The sequence below is a fragment of the Chelonia mydas genome, chromosome 11 (genome assembly GCF_015237465.2).
Source record: "Chelonia mydas isolate rCheMyd1 chromosome 11, rCheMyd1.pri.v2, whole genome shotgun sequence".
Taxonomy (NCBI): Eukaryota; Metazoa; Chordata; order Testudines; family Cheloniidae; genus Chelonia; species Chelonia mydas.
In genome coordinates this window covers 19,746,686-19,768,109 of record NC_051251.2, presented here as the reverse complement: position 1 = coordinate 19,768,109, position 21,424 = coordinate 19,746,686, and the positions used below count along the sequence as shown (strand labels likewise).

The 21,424-nt window shown below is 41.1% G+C and overlaps 1 protein-coding gene across 1 annotated transcript in view; it reads right to left on the bottom strand.

Annotated features, from left to right (window-relative positions):
• Nucleotides 1–210: 210 nt before the first annotated feature.
• Nucleotides 211–21,424, bottom strand: part of THSD7B (thrombospondin type 1 domain containing 7B) — a 496,247-nt gene continuing 475,033 nt past the window's right edge. Inside the window, exons 21-28 of the mRNA XM_007057469.3 lie at nucleotides 20,953–21,098; nucleotides 11,168–11,327; nucleotides 10,496–10,669; nucleotides 10,305–10,400; nucleotides 8,884–8,966; nucleotides 7,272–7,464; nucleotides 1,531–1,618; nucleotides 211–621 (exon numbers count right to left, since the gene is read on the bottom strand). Of these exons, the coding sequence (XP_007057531.2) occupies nucleotides 540–621; nucleotides 1,531–1,618; nucleotides 7,272–7,464; nucleotides 8,884–8,966; nucleotides 10,305–10,400; nucleotides 10,496–10,669; nucleotides 11,168–11,327; nucleotides 20,953–21,098 (1,022 nt within the window). The 3' untranslated portion in view covers nucleotides 211–539. The remainder of the gene's footprint in view (nucleotides 622–1,530; nucleotides 1,619–7,271; nucleotides 7,465–8,883; nucleotides 8,967–10,304; nucleotides 10,401–10,495; nucleotides 10,670–11,167; nucleotides 11,328–20,952; nucleotides 21,099–21,424) is intronic.

Sequence of the window (21,424 nt, the reverse complement as noted above, 5' to 3'; positions counted from 1 at the left end):
AAGCACTAACTTTAAAAACCCAGAGAATTCTAGTTATTTCAACACATTCTTTTTTTTTTTTTTTTTTGCATTTCTCAAAATACACAATTCAGCTTCAAAGTCTTTTGAACTAAACGTAAACACTAGAAAACTCATTGTTGAAATAAGTGCAGAATAAAGAACTCTGCACTAATATAGTGCATAATGATGAAGTGTCAAACTTGTCATTTATATTGAATGTCACATTTTCCATAGGATTGTCATGCTTTTTTTTTTTTTAAAGTAAATGTTATTAAAAAAATCATATTTTTTTTATTCCTATTGTCAAACAGGAAGAGATGCATTTTCACAAGAAACAATTTGGAAATTTTTTCACAAGATCTAAAGGTCTTTGACTTCATTTTTTAAATAAACCAGAGGCAAAATTCCACATTTGCAATATTTAATTTCTGCCTGGTATATTACAAGTCAAGAGATTCCTCAAAAAACTGAGGAACCTGAAAGGTATAAAAGAGTAAGCAGTTAAGGCAGTTGAAGTATACATTTGGATTTCTTTTATGTTACATGTCTATATCTCCATCATATGCGAAGGTCAGAGGCTTCTGTTGTGGAGGAGCACTTTGATGCTGTTTTGTTTTTTTGCTGCAAGAAAAATGAAAACATGCTTCAGAAATCAAAAATGTGAATTGAGATACCATTTGAAACCCTACAAATTTATAAAACTTTATGCTCTAGCTATTTCCATTCGCCAATTACATAACACCTAACATACAATGGATACATTTGAGAAAACAAGTTATAGTACTGTTTCTGCACTTACTGAAATAAGATTCCTACTGAGTTCAATAGAATTATCACCTGGGTAAAGAGTGCAGGGTAAGGTGCTATTTGAAATGTAGATAATCTTTATTCTTAATCTGTACACAAGGCAAAAACAATAAAGAGCAACTATACCTCACAGAAAAACGGAAACAGGTCAATTTAGAAACAATTCTGCCTGTATCTCAGAAATCCTCATTTCTTTTTCCCCTTTTTATTGCAAAAAGGTAGAAATATTTTGTACACAGAACTTTATAGACTCCTCCTTATTTCTCAAGGGATATCATAAAATTATACTTGTGATGTCATACTCCTAAACATCTCTATATTCTCAACCTGTGAGGTCACAAATAAAGGCTAGTTCTGACTTTGATTTTAAAAAAAGTAGCTAGAACAAAAATTCCTAAAAAAACACACAGATCCTGTTTTAATACATACACTCCTGGAGTAAAAAAAGCAGAACAAGACAAATATATATGGGCTAGATTTTGGATACAGCAGAATGGTCAAGCTGTCAGGGAGACAGTTATGGCTGCCTGATTCTCTACCCCATTGTGATGCAGCTTAGAGCAGCTTTTTACAGAATTCGCATTACTCTAACACCTGGGCCAAAGTAATGGGCCAAATTTATATCCGCTTTAATCCAGTTACATCTTGTGACACTGATGCATTTGACTGTCATGCATTTCAAATGACTTAAATAAAAACAAACAAAGCATTTAGAGTACTTACCAAACAAGATATGATGTAAAAATCAGGAAAAGTATGATGAGAAAACCACCAGCTGATGCTCCATACACCCAAATCTTAAGTCTACCATCTATTTTAAATTACATTGGAGTGGGGAAGGGGACAGGAGACAGAAGACATAATACAAATCACATTTATTAAGCTTTATTTTACTAATACTTCTAATTCCCACCAGTCTAAATATAAAGAGAATGCATAATGTCTTAACACATAAGAATAATATTAAGATTACTGACAGAAAACTGGTGCTAGGAGCTAACTAGAGCTGGTTGGTAATTTTGTGGAGAACTGTTTTTTGATTTAAAAAAAGTGTTTTCCGCAAAATCTAAATTTTCTACAAGAAAAATTTAATGTTGCTGATTTTTTTATTTTCTTTATGAAAAAATAAAAATGAAATATTTTATTTCAGGTCATCCCACACAGAAACAGTCTCCCCTCTTCCTGGCCTGCTGTGATGTATCACAGGAGTCAGATGACCACAGTGCATCCTGGGAAAAGTAGTCAAGATGGGGAGTCCAGTCCACAGAAAATAATGGGGAAAAAAGGCAACCTAATTACAACTCTCATGATGCACCATGACAGTTCTGGTGGACACAGTTCAATATTGAGCTGGCCCTAAGAGAAATGTTTTAATTTGAGAATGCTGAAACATTTCCTTTTGATTAACAAAACTGACTATTCTGAATGAAAATCTTTTGTTCTGAAAAACATTTCAGGATTTTGCTGTTTGGTATAAATTCCAGATGTCAACAAATGTCAACATCTTGGATTTTCCCATGATACAGACATTATTATTTCATTAAGTTCTGGAGTCAATGTATTCCTTGCAAGATATCCAGATACCATGCCAACAGCTGATGCATGATACCCTCTCACCCTCCCTCCTGGTTTTTTTTTTTAATTTTTAAAAAACAGTCTATGAGACAGGCATACTTTCCTTGTGAGAGATTCTGTGCTGATTCATATGAACAGAATTGCTAACTCATGCTCCAGGGAAATGTACACAAGCCAGTGGGAATAACAGACCAGAGACCGTACAAAACTCAATCTCATGTAAGAGTTGAACCATCACACAGGTGCAGCCAATTATTGCCTTTAAATCTGAATGATGAGATTTTTTTCAAAGATTACTGTTTTTTTAATTAGTTTCTTGAGGGAAGTGCAATTTACCTGGTACTACACTTTCCAATGTTACCAACACCTGGGATTTCAGTGGTGGTACAATTGTAGTTGGGGGCTCCTGATACAGTGGGTCTTCAGTACCCCCTTGGTATCACAGATGTTCCAAAAGGAGCATGGGGGAGTTACAAGAGGCAGACAGATGCAGCCTCCAAAAACCATAAAACACCAAGAAAAGAGGCTCTGATCTTATGGGAAAGCTGTCCCTCTGTGCTACACTTGAGGTATCTCTTCCCTGTATCATGACTCCTTCCCAACCCAACAGTTGCATTCTATCTCCCTCTATGGGAAGGGCTCATCATGGAGTGTCTGCTGACTTTGCTGCTGATATTTCTAATGGATTAGGAGAGAAGCATGCTGCACCTCTCAACCTGAGCAGTGCTAGCTAGAAATCAGAGAGCTAGAAAACACGCAGATGGTCACCCAAAAAGATCCCCCGACCTGATCTGTTTCTTTCATAGAATCATGGAATATCAGGGTTGGAAGGGACCTCAGGACGTCATCTAGTCCAACCCCCTGCTCAAAGCAGGACCAATCCCCAATTAAATCATCCCAGCCAGGGCTTTCTCAAGCCGGGCCTTAAAAACCTCTAAGGAAGGAGATTCCATCACCTCCTTAGGTAACCCATTCCAGTGCTTCTTTCTGCTCTCCTTTGCCGGTATAAATACAGGGGAGGATCCAGCCTTACATTTTAAACAATATATCTAAATTACATCTTGACTTGAGGAATGTCTCTGTACCTGCACTCTTGTTTTACAGAGTGTAGTTTAATAGTAATTAGATAAATAATTATTATTTGGTCCAAAACTAGTTCTGGATGGTCATGCAATACATCTTAGAGGACAAAAATGTTACACTCACCAAGTGTTATGAAATGTAATTTTATATATATTTACAAATGTAACAAGCAAGTGAACTCAAAAATCAACTGTCAAACCTTAGAGAAAGGCACGCATACCACTCTTGTTGTATTGCCTCTCTTTCTGGACCATGTTCTGTTCTAAAAACCATTGACTGTACTATTAGCTCAGACATAGTAAATACAGAGATCAATTATTGTTTGCAAACCAAATAAGTTAATGTAACATTAAAGTTGATCTGAAGTCACACAGATCAGGACACTCAGGCAGCCTTAACTCTGTCCCATATAATCTAATAGGATCTTTCATTACGTTTCCCAGTGTTGTGTGACCATCACAGACTAATTTGCAAACACAAGAAATATAATGCAATACAATACAAATAAACAGTCATTTTGTGTATTATAGAATTAATCTCCTTGTGGGAAACTTAACTTGTATGCCTGAGACTTCAGTCTATCAAAATGTCCATCTTGATGTTTCCTCACGATTGTTTTTTTGCATATAATTACTCTTGTAAATATTGTTTCAAAATGGGGGAAAAGTAAAATAAAAATTTAACAACATTTGGGGTGGGGAAGAAAAGATCAATCAAAGCCAGAAGAGCAACCCAGTGTGTTTGTTTCTGTAGGATCCGTATTTTTCTGAAGTTCTCCCATTGAAGAATTTTGCCAACCAAACCTAGTTGTTATAGTTATGCTGTTCCCCAGAACTGTTGGTTAGGTTACTCAATAAAGAATGTTTCAGCTGGGTAGCCGTGTTAGTCTGTATCAACAAAAACAACAAAGAGTCCTTGTGGAACCTTAGAGACTAACAAATTTATTTGGGCATAAGCTTTCGTGGGCTATAACCCACTTCATCAGATGCCTGGAGTGGAAAATACAGTAGGCAGGTATAAATACGAAAAGATGGGAGTTGCCTTTAACGAGTGGGGGGGGGGGGTGTCAGTGCTAACGAGGCCAATTCAGTTAGGGTGGATGTGGCCCATATTTCCAACAGTTGACAAGAAGGTGTGGATATCTACAGAGGGAAAATTACTTTTTGTAGTGACCCAGCCACAGCCAGTCTTTATTCAGGCCTAATTTGATGGTGTCAAGTTTGCAAATTAATTCCAGTTCTGCAGTTTCTTGCTGAAGTCTGTTTTTGAAGTTTTTTGTTGAAGAATTGCCACTTTTAAGTCTGTTATTGAGTGTCCAGGGAGACTGAAGTGCTCTCCTACTGGTTTTTGAATGTTACAATTTTTGATGTCTGATTTGTGTCTATTTATTCATTTGCGTAGACTGTCTGTGACGAAGCGGGACTGTTCTTAATGTTTCCTCTGAATAGTGTGGGGGTGCCTCAGTTTCCCCTATGCAGTTCTTAAGTATCTAGGTGGTGGGATAAGGGTGTATGATGGTTGCAGAGCCCTAGAGTGGAAAAATTGGAAAGAGTCCAGCGGAGGGCAACAAAAATAATTACGGGACTGGAACACATGACTTATGAGGAGAGGCTGAGGGAAATGGGATTGTTTAGTCTGCGGAAGAGAAGAATGAGGGGGGATTTGATAGCTGCTTTCAACTACCAGAAAGGGGGTTCCAAAGAGGATGGCTCTAGACTGTTCTCAGTGGCAGCAGATGACAGAACAAGGAGTAATGGTCTCAAGTTGCAGTGGGGGAGGTTTAGGTTGGATATTAGGAAAAACTTTTTCACTAGGAGGGTGGTGAAACACTGGAATGCATTACCTAGGGAGGTGGTGGAATCTCCTTAGAAGTTTTTAAGGTCAGGCTTGACAAAGCCCTGGCTGGGATGATTTAGTTGGGGATTGGTCCTGCTTTGATCAGGGGGTTGGACTAGATGACCTCCTGAGGTCCCTTCCAACCCTGATATTCTATGATTCTATGATAGAGGGCAGGTGTGTGCAGGGGTCTGGACACAGAGAATGGCCAACACCATGTTTCCTGGCAACTGATGGCCTGGGCCCTTCCCCCCTGCAAGGTGAGAGCTAAAGGGTTGGAGAACAAAGGAATCAGGTGACCTCCTGGCCCAGAAAGGGAGGAAGCCCAGAGGAGGAGGGGCTGGAGGGGGAGTCAGTTTGGGGCTGGCTGGGGACATGGAGTGAAGTGCAGACGGGGTTGTCTGGCTCACTGCCCCCTAAAATGGACCCGGCTGAGGGGTCCTGTTCTCTGCACATACAAGCTCTGTGTTAGACCATGTCCCTGTCGTCTAATAAACCTTCTGTTTTACTAGCTGGCTGAGAGTCACGTCTGTCTGCGAAGTTGGGGTGCAGAACCCTCTGGCTTCCCCAGGACCCCGCCTGGGTGGACTCGCTGTGGGAAGCGCACAGAGGGGCAGAGGATGCTGAATGCTCCGAGGTCAGACCCAGGAAGGTGGAAGCTGTGTGAGCTGTGTGTCCTGAAGACAGTCTGCTCACAGAAAGGAGACTTCCCCAGAGTTCTGACTGGCTATGTAGGGAGCAGTTCCAGAGCATCACCCAGGGACTCCATGACACTGTCTGGTTTGTCCAATGTACATGGCAGAGGGGCATTGTTGGCATATGATGGCATATATGACTGGGAGTGGTTGGGTCACAACAAGAAATAATTTTCCCTCTGTTGATACTCACACCTTCTTGTCAACTGTTGAGAATGGGCCACATCTAGCATGATTGAATTGGCCTCATTAGCTCCACAAAACAGTAATTTTCCTTCTGTTGATATTCACCCCTTCTTGTCAACTGTTGGAAATGGGCCGCATCCACCCTAACTGAATTGGTCTGACACCCCAGTCAGTAAGGCAACTCCCATCTTTTCATGTGCTGTGTATTTATACCTGCCTACTGTATTTTCTACTCCATGCATCTGATGAAGTGGGTTATAGCCCATGAAAGCTTATGCCCAAATAAATTTGTTACTCTCTAAGGTGCCACAAGGACTCCTCTTTGTTTTTTTCAATAAAGAATAACATCCAAATTGGTAATCAGATACTATACCCATGGGTCAAATCCACTTTCTATTGAAGTAAATAGGAAGTCTGCCATTGATTTAAATGAGTAAGTGCTAACTCAAGATATTACACCAGTGCATAAATGCTAACTTCTGGCCAGATTGTGATACCCTAATTCACAGCTATTGTAGCACCTTAACTCCACAATGGGACTACTCAAGGAGCAAATTGCTACTCACTCTAAAGGTATCACAACCTAATACATAATCTCTTTCTTCTGGTTAAACACTTTTAAACTAAATCCAGTTTGTCTCTGTATTCATTAGCCTATTTTTTTTCATATCCTTTCAAAACATAACAACACATGATTAATCAAACCTGTCTCGAGTCATGAAACCTGTAAGAAATCTTCTGCTTTAAGACCTTTTGAAATGCTAATGATGCAAGGTGTCTTTCCCTGGTACCAAGCACAACATTTGTAGAACATCACTATTTAGTAGCTAGATGTGATTCCAAGTAACTCCAAGAATTCCATATGGGGGTGCTTTTGCCAAACATTATTGCTTCATTCAGCCTCTATTATCTCTCAGCATAATAAATTATGATTATGCTGGATATGACAGTGTAGGAATAAAAGAAGAGATACAAACTAGCATACTGGTCTCACAATTTAAACTCTCCTACACAGTCTTTGATTTTAAGATTTACAAAGTATAACTTCTATAGAGAAACGTGCATTCTTTCTATTGAATTTTTTTTTACCTGGATTAAAAGGCTGAATAGACCATCCTTTGAAAATGTCATGCATTTTTGAGTTGACAGGTTTATTCTTTCCAGCACTGGTTTTAACATCAGCTTTCTTATCTTCCAAACCTGGTACCTTCATGCAGTAATCCAGGAAACCATTTGATCTCATTATTTCTATATATCCTCTCTCACAACTGCAGACTCCGCTCTAAGCAACAAATATTTATTTATTATTAAACCACAAAGTACATTCTACTAAGCATGTCAAGGAAATTTGTGATATTTTTCTGATCCCTCCACCCAAGTATTTTGTGACTTGCTTATATTTATATTCTCAGACATGTCTTACGCTCTGCATACAAACAGTGAAAGGCCCACGTATACAGTATATTTTCCCAATCATAGTAATAAAGTCTTTTATTAATTTCAACAGCAGCCAAACTAGAATATCAGAGCTAGATAAAAGGAAAACCTACAGAGACAGGGCTTACAAAATACAACAGATGACACCAAAGATACCACTTGAAATCCTGGCCCCAGCGAAGTCAATGGAAGGTTTGCTGTTGACTTCACTGAGCCCAGGATTTCACCCTTGAGCCCGCTTACAGAACTGTGTAACCAACCTGAGCTACACATTCTGAGACAAAAAGAGAGGTTGTTAATATGTGGTTAAGGCTGAGAAACTATCATTAACTTAAAGGAAAAAAACAACAACATGGAACACTTTCAAAGAGCAATGTTTAAAGTTAGACACCTAGGGCTTGAGTCAAAGCCCACTGCAATTGGCTTCAGATCAGGACCCCACAGAAAAGGCCTTATTTCAGAGGTGCTCAGCCCCTGCTACTCCTGTTGACATTGGTAGGTGTTGCAGATGCCCAGCATCTTTGTAAATCATGCCACTTTAGGTGTCTAAGACATCCAAGTTTGAAAATACTGCTCTTTGTTTATTAGCGACAAGGCGGGTGAGGTAATATCTTTTATTGGACCAACTTCTGTTGGTGAGAGAGAAATGATATTACCTCACCCACATTGTATCTCTAATATTCTGGGACCAACAGAGCTCTTTGCTTATGTCAGGCTAGGTCACGACCATTAGGCGTATCCCAGAGTAAGGGATGGCATGGAGATGAACCTCCCCAGGGCAAACATCCAACCTCAGAGTGCCTTGCAGAGCCCCCAGTGGGCAGGGGGATGTGCCTACTACACGACCTCTATAGGGTTAGTTGTTTGCTTCCCTGTGCACCAGCCTGATTCTGTAAGGTTGGGGATGTGTCACTGCCTCCTCCTGGCTCTCTCTGTCCCCCCCGCCCCCAGGGAGTAGAAAGGGAGCAGTCTCCGAGCTCCCATCTTTAAAGAAGTCCCAGACCTCCCAGATCTATAGTCAACAGCTCATATAGGAGATCCAGAAGAGCTCTTAATTAAAAAGCAAACCAAAAATGTAACACTATCAGTCCAGCTTGGATTTGCGCAAGTCACCTTTTCCTCTTAGGATCTAAATTCTAAACACAAATTCCCAGAATCGTCTCTAGGTGGTGTCTTGTATATACCGTTGTTAGAGGGGTTAGAAAGCTTCTAAGATGTTGAAGATAAGATAATTCCTAAAATGTCTTCTGCAGCAGCGGCTTACCTGGGTGCAGTAGGTGAATGGTTTTTTGCACTCTGGATTGCAGTGTCTGGTTTCATCAGGCTGGATCTGAACAGAACAACCCCCTGTAAAAGAAATTCTCATCACCACGTACTTTCAAGAATACAAAGATTAATGCTTATCTTGCTGTTGTTGAAAAGCATTTTTCTGCTTATTTTAAAATTCATTTGTATGCTTTTCTATGGAGCTTCATCATCATAGTAACTCTGTATGACTCATTAGTTAAGTTAGCTTCACAAGGCAGGGAATTTTTGTCCATTTTAGTGATGGGGAAAAGAGGTAGAGAGAAAGTAAATGACTTTCCCGAGGCCACACAGAAAATCTGGAGGATTTCAGGCATCTCACACCAGTGTCTAATCCTCATGCCCACTACTCCTTGTACTGCTGTAAGCTTTCATGTGAATATGGAAAATGTGAACATAAGAACGGCCGTACTGGGTCAGACCAAAGGTCCATCTAGCCCAGTGTCCTGACTTCTGACAGTGGCCAATGCCAGGTGCCCGAGAGGGAATGAACAGAACAGGTAATCATCCAGTGATCCATCCCCTGTTGCTCATCCCCAGCTCCTCACAAACAGAGGCTAGGGACACCATTCCTGCCCATCCTGGCTAATAGCCATTGCTGGACCTATCCTCCATGAGTTTATCTAGTTCTTTTTTGAACTCTGTTATAGAATCAGCTCCTTTAACTACTTTGCAATCCTGGCAGCTAATGTTTGTTATATAACATTTAAAAAAATCATTATATATAGGAGTGGGGTGGGAAGATTTCTATTTTCATATCTACCTATTTCCTCATTTATATAACCAGAAAGAGATCCTAGGGACTTGCGAACCATGTGGACCCACTGGTGGCCTTGGCACTGGACCTGGAAGTGCTGACCATATAGTATGCTTTCCTATTGATAGAGGTGGAGAGGTGAGAGGATGAAGCTTCCTGGTGCACAGAAGGGAAGAAGAACTGCAGAATCTGCAAGCACCCATGTGATTTCTCCTTTCTCTAAAATTATATAACACTCACACTGATAATGTATATACAAACTGGCCCACTCAGGTCTTTTTAGTGAGTTCATACTTGTGTTTGAATCACCAACAAAACCTGTGCATAAATTGGGCAATCATCTCATTTACATTCTATTTGTTATAATGATCTGATATGAAGTTGGTGAATTCATATCTGTGTTTCCTAGCTAAATTCAAACACAAATATGTCATTATTAAAGGACCTAATCAGACAATCCAAACTGGACTTTGGGAAATCTATGTCCAAAATCAGCTAACAATGTTTTTTATTTCTTTCAAGTTTCACATAAATTTTAAAATCTCTTTACATTTCCCTCCCATGCTAACCCTAATAATTCTCAGCTAAGCTTTCACACTGTGTCCCGTGCTTTGTAGACATACCTGTGACATTTACCCCATCTGAACGCTGGCACCACACTGTACGTTCATTATCTCTCCAAAGGCTGGTTTTCCATGCATAGTTATAACATTTCCCTCCTACAATTTAAACAAGACAAAGCAATTAATCATCACATAACTACAAAAACATAAACCCATGAGTGGAATAAAGCCAAGGGCTGTGGCTTCAATACCTGAACAAGGCCGTGTCTCCACGACTTGCTCAGGACAGCTGTCTCGGTTTTCAAAAGACTGAATGATAAATGTTCTTGATCGAGACTGGCGACCAGTGGTCTCAAAGCTCCTGCCATCAATACACGTTAGCTCACATGAGCTCCACTCTGACCATCCTGTCAAATGGCAATCACCTACACGTCAAAAGAATAAAACACTGTTATCCGAAGGAGACAGCCTCAAAGGATAGTTTAAATGTACAGCTAGTCTTTTGGAAATAATGCCAATTATAACCCACTAGCATGGCTTCTTCTGTTATTTTTGTATCATACTGGATCTGTATCTGCAAAATAAAGGAAAAGCTCTTTCAAAAGATTTAAAACCATCAGGTTGAACACACAGCTAATCTGTAGAATCACAAATTCTTATTACTGTCACCTTCATTTTCTCTCCCTCATGCCCTCCAATTGCTTGGCAGAAAGTCTTGTCTTGGATTACATTAGAAGCTGTTTGTGAGTTGTATCTTCCTGTGTACTTATATAAGAACAATGAGGCCCTAAGCCTGACAGAAGGATGTTACCACAATGCAGATAATTAATAGCAGTATGATTTATGATACAAGTTGTGATTGTTGAAACTAGAGAGGGATCCCTGCTCCTGAGTGCTTACCACACAATCTCAGAAGAATTTACCTGGGCAAGGCACAGAACATGGTAATTGTAGTGCATTGTCTTTTGATGGCAGCTCTCCACACAATGCATTTTCTACTTGCTTGGATGGAACAGACTTAGACGCATCATGAACCATACACGTGAGGTTGCGGATTTGGAATCCTTCACCACATTGTCCACCCTGTGGGAGATACCAGAATCACAGGTTGCTAACTTAAACAATAATAAAATAATAAATAATAAGTGAATTTATATAGCACTTTCACTGAAAGGATCTCAAAGTGCTATACAGACTCTGGTCCCGATCCACAAAGGTATTAGATGCCTAACCCCACACTTAAGCACCTAAATCTGGTGTTTAGGCACATAAATTCCAGTTTTAGGCTCTACTGTGATCTGTAAAACTTCTGCCAAACCATATAGGTGCCTAAAGTCACTTAGTACCCAAGTTTTCAAGGTGAAAGGTCCCTCAGCACATAAGTTTCTGCCTCTGGGCATGCAAACTGCTGCCTCACTGTAGACCGTCTCCCGGATCAGGTCCCATTCCAAACCTGGAACGTGGTGGTGGTACCACTGCCCACCTTATGCTTTTTAGCCCAGTGGTAAGAGCACTCAGGATATTTTGATATTTTCAATTCCTCTCTCAGGCAAAGGGCGGGGAAGGATTTAAACAGGCATCTCCTACCTCCCCGAAGAGTGCTCTAACCACTGAGCTATGGGATATTCTGATATGGGGATCCTCAGTCTCTCCTGTTGAAGTTGTTCCCCAGTGGGTGAATAATGACATAGTGTTGGGAGTTGGGGGACTGGACCCTGGCACCTAACTCATTCTCACAAGAAATGCCTTTGGCAGCTTTGCTGCCTGACTACAGGAGAAGGGTTCCCGTTCGTGGATTGCTAGCAGAGGTAGGTGACTTCCTGCAGGCTGGACTTAGGTACCTCTCTCTGACAGTAAGGCACAGTTTAGGTCACACCTCCTTGTCGACAACTCCCATTGGCTAGCTTAGACAGCACCTCGCCTGGCATGCTGGCTTTTGTGGATCACATTTCTTAGGTGACTCTCTCTCCTGATTCATTGTATAGGTTTCTAGGTGCCTAACACAGGTTTTGCAGATCGCAGTGTTGTTCCTGTGATTTTCTAGATGCCCAGAAATCAGGCACTGTGAAGTGATGCTGAGCATTACAATGCCTAAGACCTGCTGTGGATCCAGGCCTATGTAACTAGATTGTGCCCACCTCCTCTGCAGGTGTGCAACATTGGGGGGAGGGTAAACCTCCTTCTTGCACTTTTATGAAACAGCTGTGATTGGGAAGGAGGGAAGTACCAGGTTTCTCCCCACATGCACTGATCAGCAGATCTTGCAGGACTATTGGGGAGGTATGCTGCATGCCTGAAGGAACGGACCGGTACACTTGCCTCCCCTGCACACCAGAAGGATGCAGGAGGATTTCTGTAGAGCTGAAGAACTGAGGAAGAAAACTCAGGAGCTTCTCGGGGTCAGGGTGGGTGGATGGTGGTAGGCACAGCTCCACACTGCCCTATCAGGGACCGGGCCTCAGTGACATGATTGAGCGTGATGTATACAGAAATTACTTTAGCCAGCACTAAAATGTAATCACCTCTATAATTCTACAGGGTAGAATTGACCATAACTGTTAAATAGCTGCATAACTCTCTAAACAGTTTGGACAAGGAAGTGAAGAAGAGTATAATACCCCAGTGACTCTGCAGGAGGAATTCAAGTTCACAGAGCACAATGACTAGAACAGGAATTTGGTCTGGATAACCAGTAAATGTGAAATGCATAGAACTTTGGAAAATATTTTCATGATATTCAGACCTTCCCCAATCAGCACTGGAAACTGAAATCCTCAGTTTCTCCACAGAATGGATACGTAATGGGTGGAAGGAATGAAGGCTTACATACATTCCCCTGACAATATACCGCAACTCTGATCTTAGTGGTTAAAAGATGGTCAGTCTTTATAACAATAAAATAAAACTAACAAGGTCAGCTCCCAGACTACTGCACTGGGCAGCACACTATGGGGAAGAGATGACTAGCCCTCTGTGGAGAAAGAAATGGTTCAGGACTATTTAGAAAAGCTGGATGAGCACAAGTCCATGGTGCCGGATGTGCTGCATCCGAGCGTGCTAAAGGAGTTGGCTGATGTGACTGCAGAGCCATTGGCCATTATCTTTGAAAACTCGCGGCAATCGGGGGAGGTCCCAGATGACTGGAAAAAGGCTAATGTAGTGCCCATCTTTAAAAAAGGGAAGAAGGACGATCTGGGGAACTACAAGCCAGTCAGCCTCATCTCAGTCCCTGGAAAAATCATGGAGCAGGTCCTCAAGGAATCAATTCTGAAGCACTTAGAGGAGAGGAAAGTGATCGGGAACAGTCAGCATGGATTCACCAAGGGCAAGTCATGCCTGACTAACCTAATTGCCTTCTATGATGAGATAACTGGCTCTGTGGATGAGGGGAAAGCAGTGAACGTGTTATTGCTTGACTTTAGCAAAGCTTTTGATACGGTTTCCCACGGTATTCGTGCCAGCAAGTTAAAGTAGTATCGACTGGAGGAATGGACTATAAGGTGGATAGAAAGCTGGCTAGATCATCAGGCTCAATGGGTAGTGATCAATGGCTCCATGTCTAGTTGGCAGCCGGTATCAAGTGGAGTGCCCCAGGGGTCGGTCCTGGGGCCGGTTTTGTTCAATATCTTCATAAATGATCTGGAGGATGGCGTGGATTGCATCCTCAGCAAGTTTGCAGATGACACTAAGCTGGGAGGAGTGGTAGATATGCTGGAGGGTAGGGATAGGATACAGAGGGCCCTAGACAAATTAGAGGATTGGGCCAAAAGAAATCTGATGAGGTTCAACAAGGACAAGTGCAGAGTCCTACACTTAGGACAGAAGAATCCCATGCACTGCTACAGACTAGGGACTGAGCGGCTAGGCAGCAGTTCTGCAGAAAAGGACCTAGGGGTTACAGTGGATGAGAAGCTGGATATGAATCAACTGTGTGCCCTTGTTGCCAAGAAGGCTAACAGCATTTTGGGCTGTATAAGTAGGAGCGCTGCCAGCGATCGAGTGACGTGATCATTCCCCTCTATTTGGCATTGGTGAGGCCTCATCTGCAGTACCATGTCCAGTTTTGGGCCCCACACTACAAGAAGGATGTGGAAAAATTGGAAAGAGTCCAGCGGAAGGCAACAAAAATGATTAGGGTGCTGGAGCACATGACTTATGAGGAGAGGCTGAGGGAACTGGGATTATTTAGTCTGCAGAAGAGAAGAATGAGGGGGGATTTGATAGCTGCTTTCAACAACCTGAAAGGAGGTTCCAAAGAGGATGGATCCAGACTGTTCTCAGTGGTACCAGATGACAGAACAAGGAGTAATGGTCTTAAATTGCAGTGGGGGAGGTTTAGGTTGGATGTTAGGAAAAACTTTTTCACTAGGAGGGTGGTGAAGCACTGGAATGGGTTACCTAGGGAGGTGGTGGAATCTCCTTCCTTAGAGGTTTTTAAGGTCAGGGTTGGGATGTTTTAGTTGGGGATTGGTCCTGCTTTGATCAGGGGGTTGGACTAGATGACCTCCTGAGGTCCCTTCCAACCCTGATATTCTATGATTCCATGAAAATCCTTGAACTCTTCAATGAGACTGCAGAGAATGGTGTCAACAGCGTATGTGTTTATTCTCTTTATTATGTGGACAATTAACGGTAAAAAAGTGGACAGAGATCATCAATTTATATCACACACTCTACTGACCTGTCATAAAAACTTAGCAACTTTTGGTTATCAGAAGTAGATCAGATCTGAACCCGTGCTGAAAGGCTCCATACCCTACTACCAGTCACCTGAGTCATACAGCCTTTCAGCGCTGCTCTGGAATACTTATTGAAAAGGACTAACTTTATTGGAAAATCAATACCTTTTTATTAAACAGATGATAAAATGACAATCACACCTTGAAGGATGCTGTAGGAAGGAGGGAAGATATGGCTGTTGTAGGTGATGGGGTTTGTTGTCCTCTCTTTAAAGATGTGGACCTGTGGTGATGTTATGTTTATTACATGTGTGGAACTTGAGCTTTATGGAAATGAGCATTTTCTAAAACCCCTTAAGTAAAAACTCTGCTTTTATTGGGCTACTCTGGATCACCTGGCAGTAGATTCTTTGAAAATAATGGACCTCATTCACAGACCTAAAGGGTTACCGATCAAGTATATTTATTCAGCACTGGGCTTGGTAGCAGGAATCTCAAGACTGGCTTTCCCATATTCATGCGGTATCTTTCTCATTTTCTCTGCACCTCCTCATTGACAGGTAGTGAAATACAAGTGGGGGTATAACGCAGGGCTTTGGAGCTGTGCTCCGGCTCCGCTCCAGCTCCAGGCAAAAACCTGCTGCTCCGTGCTCCAGCTCCGGGCTCCACTCCAAAGCCCTGGTATAACAAGTTGGATTTAAAGCAGTTGGTAATCAAGTGTCTAAGGGAAGTATTAGTGGAGATCTACTGTATGCAGCTAGACATTAAGTTTTCAACATTGTGTTTCAATCTAGCCTGTATGTAACTTATTATTCTAAATTACTATTTCACCACAGAAGCCTCTGTTGCAGACTTGGATTAATGGTGCGTGAATAGCTCATCCAGGTCCCAAACTGGGTTGGAGTTCTTAGAAATTACAGGTGGAGACAGAATATGATGTGGAAGGAACTCTCTGGGAAGACAGGGTCTAATCAAACTACAGTATTTTTCAAACTTAGAAGAAAAGCAGAAGGAAATGACTAATCTGTATTGGAGAGGACTAAAATGATATGAAAAGACACTTATTCTAGCTGACAATAATACCTACCTCTAATACAGTGCTGTCCACTATAAAGTCAACCTTTTGTCAACACAGTTACTACACTGTGATACATCAGGGGTATCTTTGGAATAGGAAATAGCTACTGTATCTCAGATATTATACTGTGGTAAATGTTTACCCTTTAATGGTGACCTCTGTTTATTATTTAAGGCTGGCTTTACAAACAACCAAACCTAACGACATCCTTGCATGGCAGGGATCATCAGACTTTTTGAAAATGGAAAGTCATGATGCTATTTACAGAGGACAGGGGAAGCCTGCTTTTTTACTATATATGTGGTACATAAATAACATAGAAGAAAAATACTGGTCCCTATTTGCTTCCTAAAATTATATAGGACCCATTCCTGAAGTTCCAACCATCCAGTAGCATTCAGTGGGAATTTGCTAGAGTAAGGATATCAGTAATCAGCCCAAATTGAACAACAGGTGATAAACAGAGGAAGATCTCTGAGGAGGTTATTGGACATACATAGCTCCCAAGAGTAAGGTCTGCTTGGTAAATGTTCTCTCTCCTGAGGAAAAAGAGTTGTTAATTAAGGGCCTGATTGGGCAACACTTTCCCTCATCAGTGAGCATTTATTCAGGTGTGCATTCTCCTTTGTGAGAAAGGGCTGCATGATCAGACTTTGAGGGCCAGATTTTTGATGGTATTAGGCACCAAATGATGCAGATAGATGCTTAGTGGGATTTTCAAAAGTGTCTAGGCACCCAACTCCCAATTAATGAAAGTTAGGCACTTTTCCAAATCCCATTGGGAGCCTATCTGTACCTTTAGGAGCCTAAATACCTTTGGAAATTTGGCATTAAATACATATAATTGAAATGATATTGAGGCTGGACGAATGTTTTGTTAATGTCTAACTACATGTCTCATGTTCCTTTAGAATTCAAAAAATAAAAATTCGTAATACTTCATGTTGTTTATGTTTTTTATCCAGGTTATGATAGGCTGTCATAGAGGGAAACATTCAGACTCAGGTTTCATTTACTGCCATTTATGTACCTTATTGCTTTTGTCATAAATATAAAGGGAAGGGTAAACCCCTTTAAAATCCCTCCTGGCCAGAGGAAATCTCCTCTCACCTGTAAAGGGTTAAGAAGCTAAAGGTAACCTCGCTGGCACCTGACCAAAATGACCAATGAGGAGACAAGATACTTTCAAAAGCTGGGAGGAGGGAGAGAAACAAAGGGTATGTGTCTGTCTATATTTTGTCTTTGCCGGGGATAGACCAGGAATGAAGCCTTAGAACTTTTAGTAAGTAATCTAGCTAGGTACGTGTTAGATTATGATTTCTTTAAATGGCTGAGAAAAGAATTGTGCTGAATAGAATAACTATTTCTGTCTGTGTATCTTTTTTGTAACTTAAGGTTTTTGCCTAGAGGGGTTCTCTATGTTTTGAATCTAATTACCCTGTAAAGTATTTACCATCCTGATTTTACAGGGGGGATTTTTTTTTTATTTCTATTTACTTCTATTTCTATTAAAAGTCTTCTTGTAAGAAAACTGAATGCTTTTTCATTGTTCTCAGATCCAAGGGTTTGGGTCTGTGGTCACCTATGCAAATTGGTGAGGCTTTTTATCCAACATTTCCCTGGAAAGGGGGGGGTGCAAGTGTTGGGAGGATTGTTCATTGTTTTTAAGATCCAAGGGTCTGGGTCTGTAGTCACCTAGGCAAATTGGTGAGGCTTTTTTACCAAACCTTGTCCAGGAAGTGGGGTGCAAGGTTTTGGGAAGTATTTTGGGGGGAAAGACGTGTCCAAACAGCTCTTCCCCAGTAACCAGTATTTGTTTGGTGGTGGTAGCGGCCAATCCAAGGACAAAGGGTGGAATATTTTGTACCTTGGGGAAGTTTTGACCTAAGCTGGTAAAGATAAGCTTAGGAGGTTTTTCATGCAGGTCCCCACATCTGTACCCTAGAGTTCAGAGTGGGGGAGGAACCTTGACATAGATGCTTAGTGGGATTTTCAAAAGTGTCTAGGCACCCAACTCCCAATTAATGAAAGTTAGGCACTTTTCCAAATCCCATTGGGAGCCTATCTGTACCTTTAGGAGCCTAAATACCTTTGGAAATTTGGCATTAAATACATATAATTGAAATGATATTGAGGCTGGACGAATGTTTTGTTAATGTCTAACTACATGTCTCATGTTCCTTTAGAATTCAAAAAATAAAAATTCGTAATACTTCATGTTGTTTATGTTTTTTATCCAGGTTATGATAGGCTGTCATAGAGGGAAACATTCAGACTCAGGTTTCATTTACTGCCATTTATGTACCTTATTGCTTTTGGACTGGTAATGTTCACTGCTTCTAAAAGGTTTTCCATCTCTTTGAAGACTGCAGGTTTGTTCCTTGCACAACTGGAAATGGCCCGTGATGCATGCAGGTCTATGGGCAGTGGTAATCAGGGCTTGAGTTGCACTGGAACACTCTGCACTGCCTTTGGGAGCTGGAAGGGGGTTCCAGTACTATCACTACCGGAAGTGCGTTCCAACATATCTTTTTTAGGACACAAGGACCAATAGTAATACCTGGCTTAAATAATCTGAAAATCTGCAATGCAGGGCATCTGGTGGGCCAGGCTCTACTTCCAAGCATGCAAACAGCTCTAATCATTCACACCAAATCAACTAATTTAGGATTAAAATGGTTTCTATTCTAAGACTGCAAAATATTTTCCAGGTATCCTATAATACAGAAAAGATAAATATTGTAGACTACTCATAATTAAGAATATTGTTTATTTAACCATGTCAGGCTACTTTCACAACAGATTTTTCTGGTGTCATGTTAGTCAAAGTCGATTCAACAGAACACCTGTGAAAAACAAGATTTTCTGATACTTTGGAAGGCGAATTTAGGATTCATTCCCTGAAAAAAATTGGAAGTAAATCGCCTTACATTTATATAACATGCCTCATTCTCAAGAGCTTTGCTAAAATACATTGTAAAGGAACCACTCCTCCTTCCCTCCACCCACACTGAAGTGCAGCCACCTCTGACAGCCATTTAATAGAGCACAGAAAGACAGCACAATAGTTTAGGAAGGAGAGAAGAATACTGTATCCTACTGAAAGTGCAGGGTGAAATCTGGGGTAGACAGGATGTAATTACTTTATCTCAGCTGAAATGTGGCCAGGCTCCAGATTTAACATGTTTCTATTCTGCAAAAGGTGCTGTCGACTTAATAATCTTAGCAATCAAGTGTCGATTCAGTACCTAACTCACAGAGAAGTGTCCACTCCCTTATCACCAGCACTATTTCCTATAATTGAAGGCCTCCCATCTAGTGCTCATCAGAACTAACCCTGTTTACCTGGACAAGATTAGATCCCAGGGTGTTAGGGCTACATAAAGATTACATTTACATGCATGGGGCACATTCTCAGTTGTACCTGGTTTGTATTTAGCTGAACTGAAAAGAGCAGGAGGAAAGGGTGTCCCTAAGTCATCTTTCTGCTTCCCTGATTGTGGGCTGGCCAAGGGTCAAAACAGTTCCTGTTACAATTTACAGTGGGCTAAGGCTGCTGTAGATCATGCCAGCTGCAGCAGTTATCACAGGCACACTTGCTGCATCCTCTCTGCCCTCTGTGGGAGAAGTGTGGGAGTAGAAGATGGCACAAAGCCTGCTACATCATGATAAGGGTAGATCAGAAGAGAGGTCATTTCACACACACATCTAACGGCCCTAGCTCTCTTTGCCCCAGTGTGGAAAAGCAGCCCTGGTGAGATCTGCACTGAGGTCATGTGCCCTCGGTGAAGGGAGTGGATTTCCTCTCAGCATTTCACCCATACTTCTTCCTCATAGAAGACAGTTAGTATGGGTTAATGGAGGTGAAGCAAATTTCACCCTGTAGGAGTAACTTCTAAATTCACCAACAATTTAAATTAACTTGAGTTCGTGACTAACTAATATGCTTTAACATATGAACCATGATCGACCAGATTACTAAGGAGAGGGGGGAAAAGTGTAAGATAAATCAGTGCAAGCACAAAGCCACATGAAGATGTAAGAAAATGCAGATTCCCATTGCTAACGAAGCAAAGGGGGTATGTGTGCTATGCATTGCAATTTAAGAGTCTTTTACATTTTCAGGCCATTTTGATAACGTCACTAAGAAGAATATAGTAATCAACAAGCCAAAGAATAACTTTAAATTGAAGTGTTTAAGACATTTTAGATGTCTAGGGACATCAGTTATTCTCGGGGTCAGTGTTATTACTACTTCCAAAATAAAACACTTCCAAAATCTGCTACATACATTTTCTTGCTAGCATTGCTGTAAGTAATTAAATAATGGTTTGCCAGAGCTGCACTCCAGGAAGAGTTGGTGGAACTCACTTCACTACTGATATATGTGTACACTACTACGACCTGCACTGTTACAATTAGTTTCTAAAGGTGTGGCTTCATTACAACCTGTAAGTACCTACATGGGGAACACATATTTGATAATGGGCTCTTCAATCTAGCAGAGAAAGGTATAACATGGTCCAATGATTGGAAGATGAAGCTAGATAAATTCAGACTGGAAATAAGGTGAAAGTCTGTAACAGTGAGAGTAATTAGCCATTGGAAAAATTTACCAAGGGTCATGATAGATTCTCCATCATTGGCAATTTTTAAAACAAGATTGGATGTTTTTCTAAAGCATATGTTCAAGGAGCTATTTTGGGGAAGTTCTATGGTCTGTGTTATACAGCAGGTCATACTAGATGATCACAATGGTTCTACTCATGATGAACTCACTTTGTTTTAAAGTGGATGTTAGCAAGGTCTTAATGGCAGCAAAAATACTTTAGATCTCTGAAAAGCTGTATAAATTAATTCTGTAACTTAATTGTGCCATTTGTTGTTGATGAAATGCATTTCTACGAGCATCACCTGAGAAGCACCTCATAAGAATAACAAAAAGACATACCTCTACTTTGCATGGTGACCACGTCCCAAGAATCCAAGTGTAGCATGGCTTTACAGGACAGTTTCTATACTGGGTGAGCTGTGTAGGGCATAGCCTTCCTTCTCCTTGTGCCTGCATAATTATGGACCGAGTACGTATCATCTGGCCTAAACAAATAGAAAAGATACCAGTACACAGGATTTGTACTAGAAACTGAGAATTTACTGTAAATGGAAAAGTTCCCAATATTATAGCAGTGTTCCAGTGAGTGGCGAATAATGAAGCAGACTACAATGCCTGGTAGTGGAGATACTTAGAGTAACATAATAAAAAGGGGAGAGCTTAGCAAACTCTGGTAGTTCCTTTCATGTAATTCCTGCAGGGTACTTGTGTTTGACTGCTATTCCATTCATTCTGCCGGACTACCTGATCACTATCGCAGAAGAGAGCCATTTTACAGCAGCATGGGAGTGTTAGGAAAGATAGGGAATGA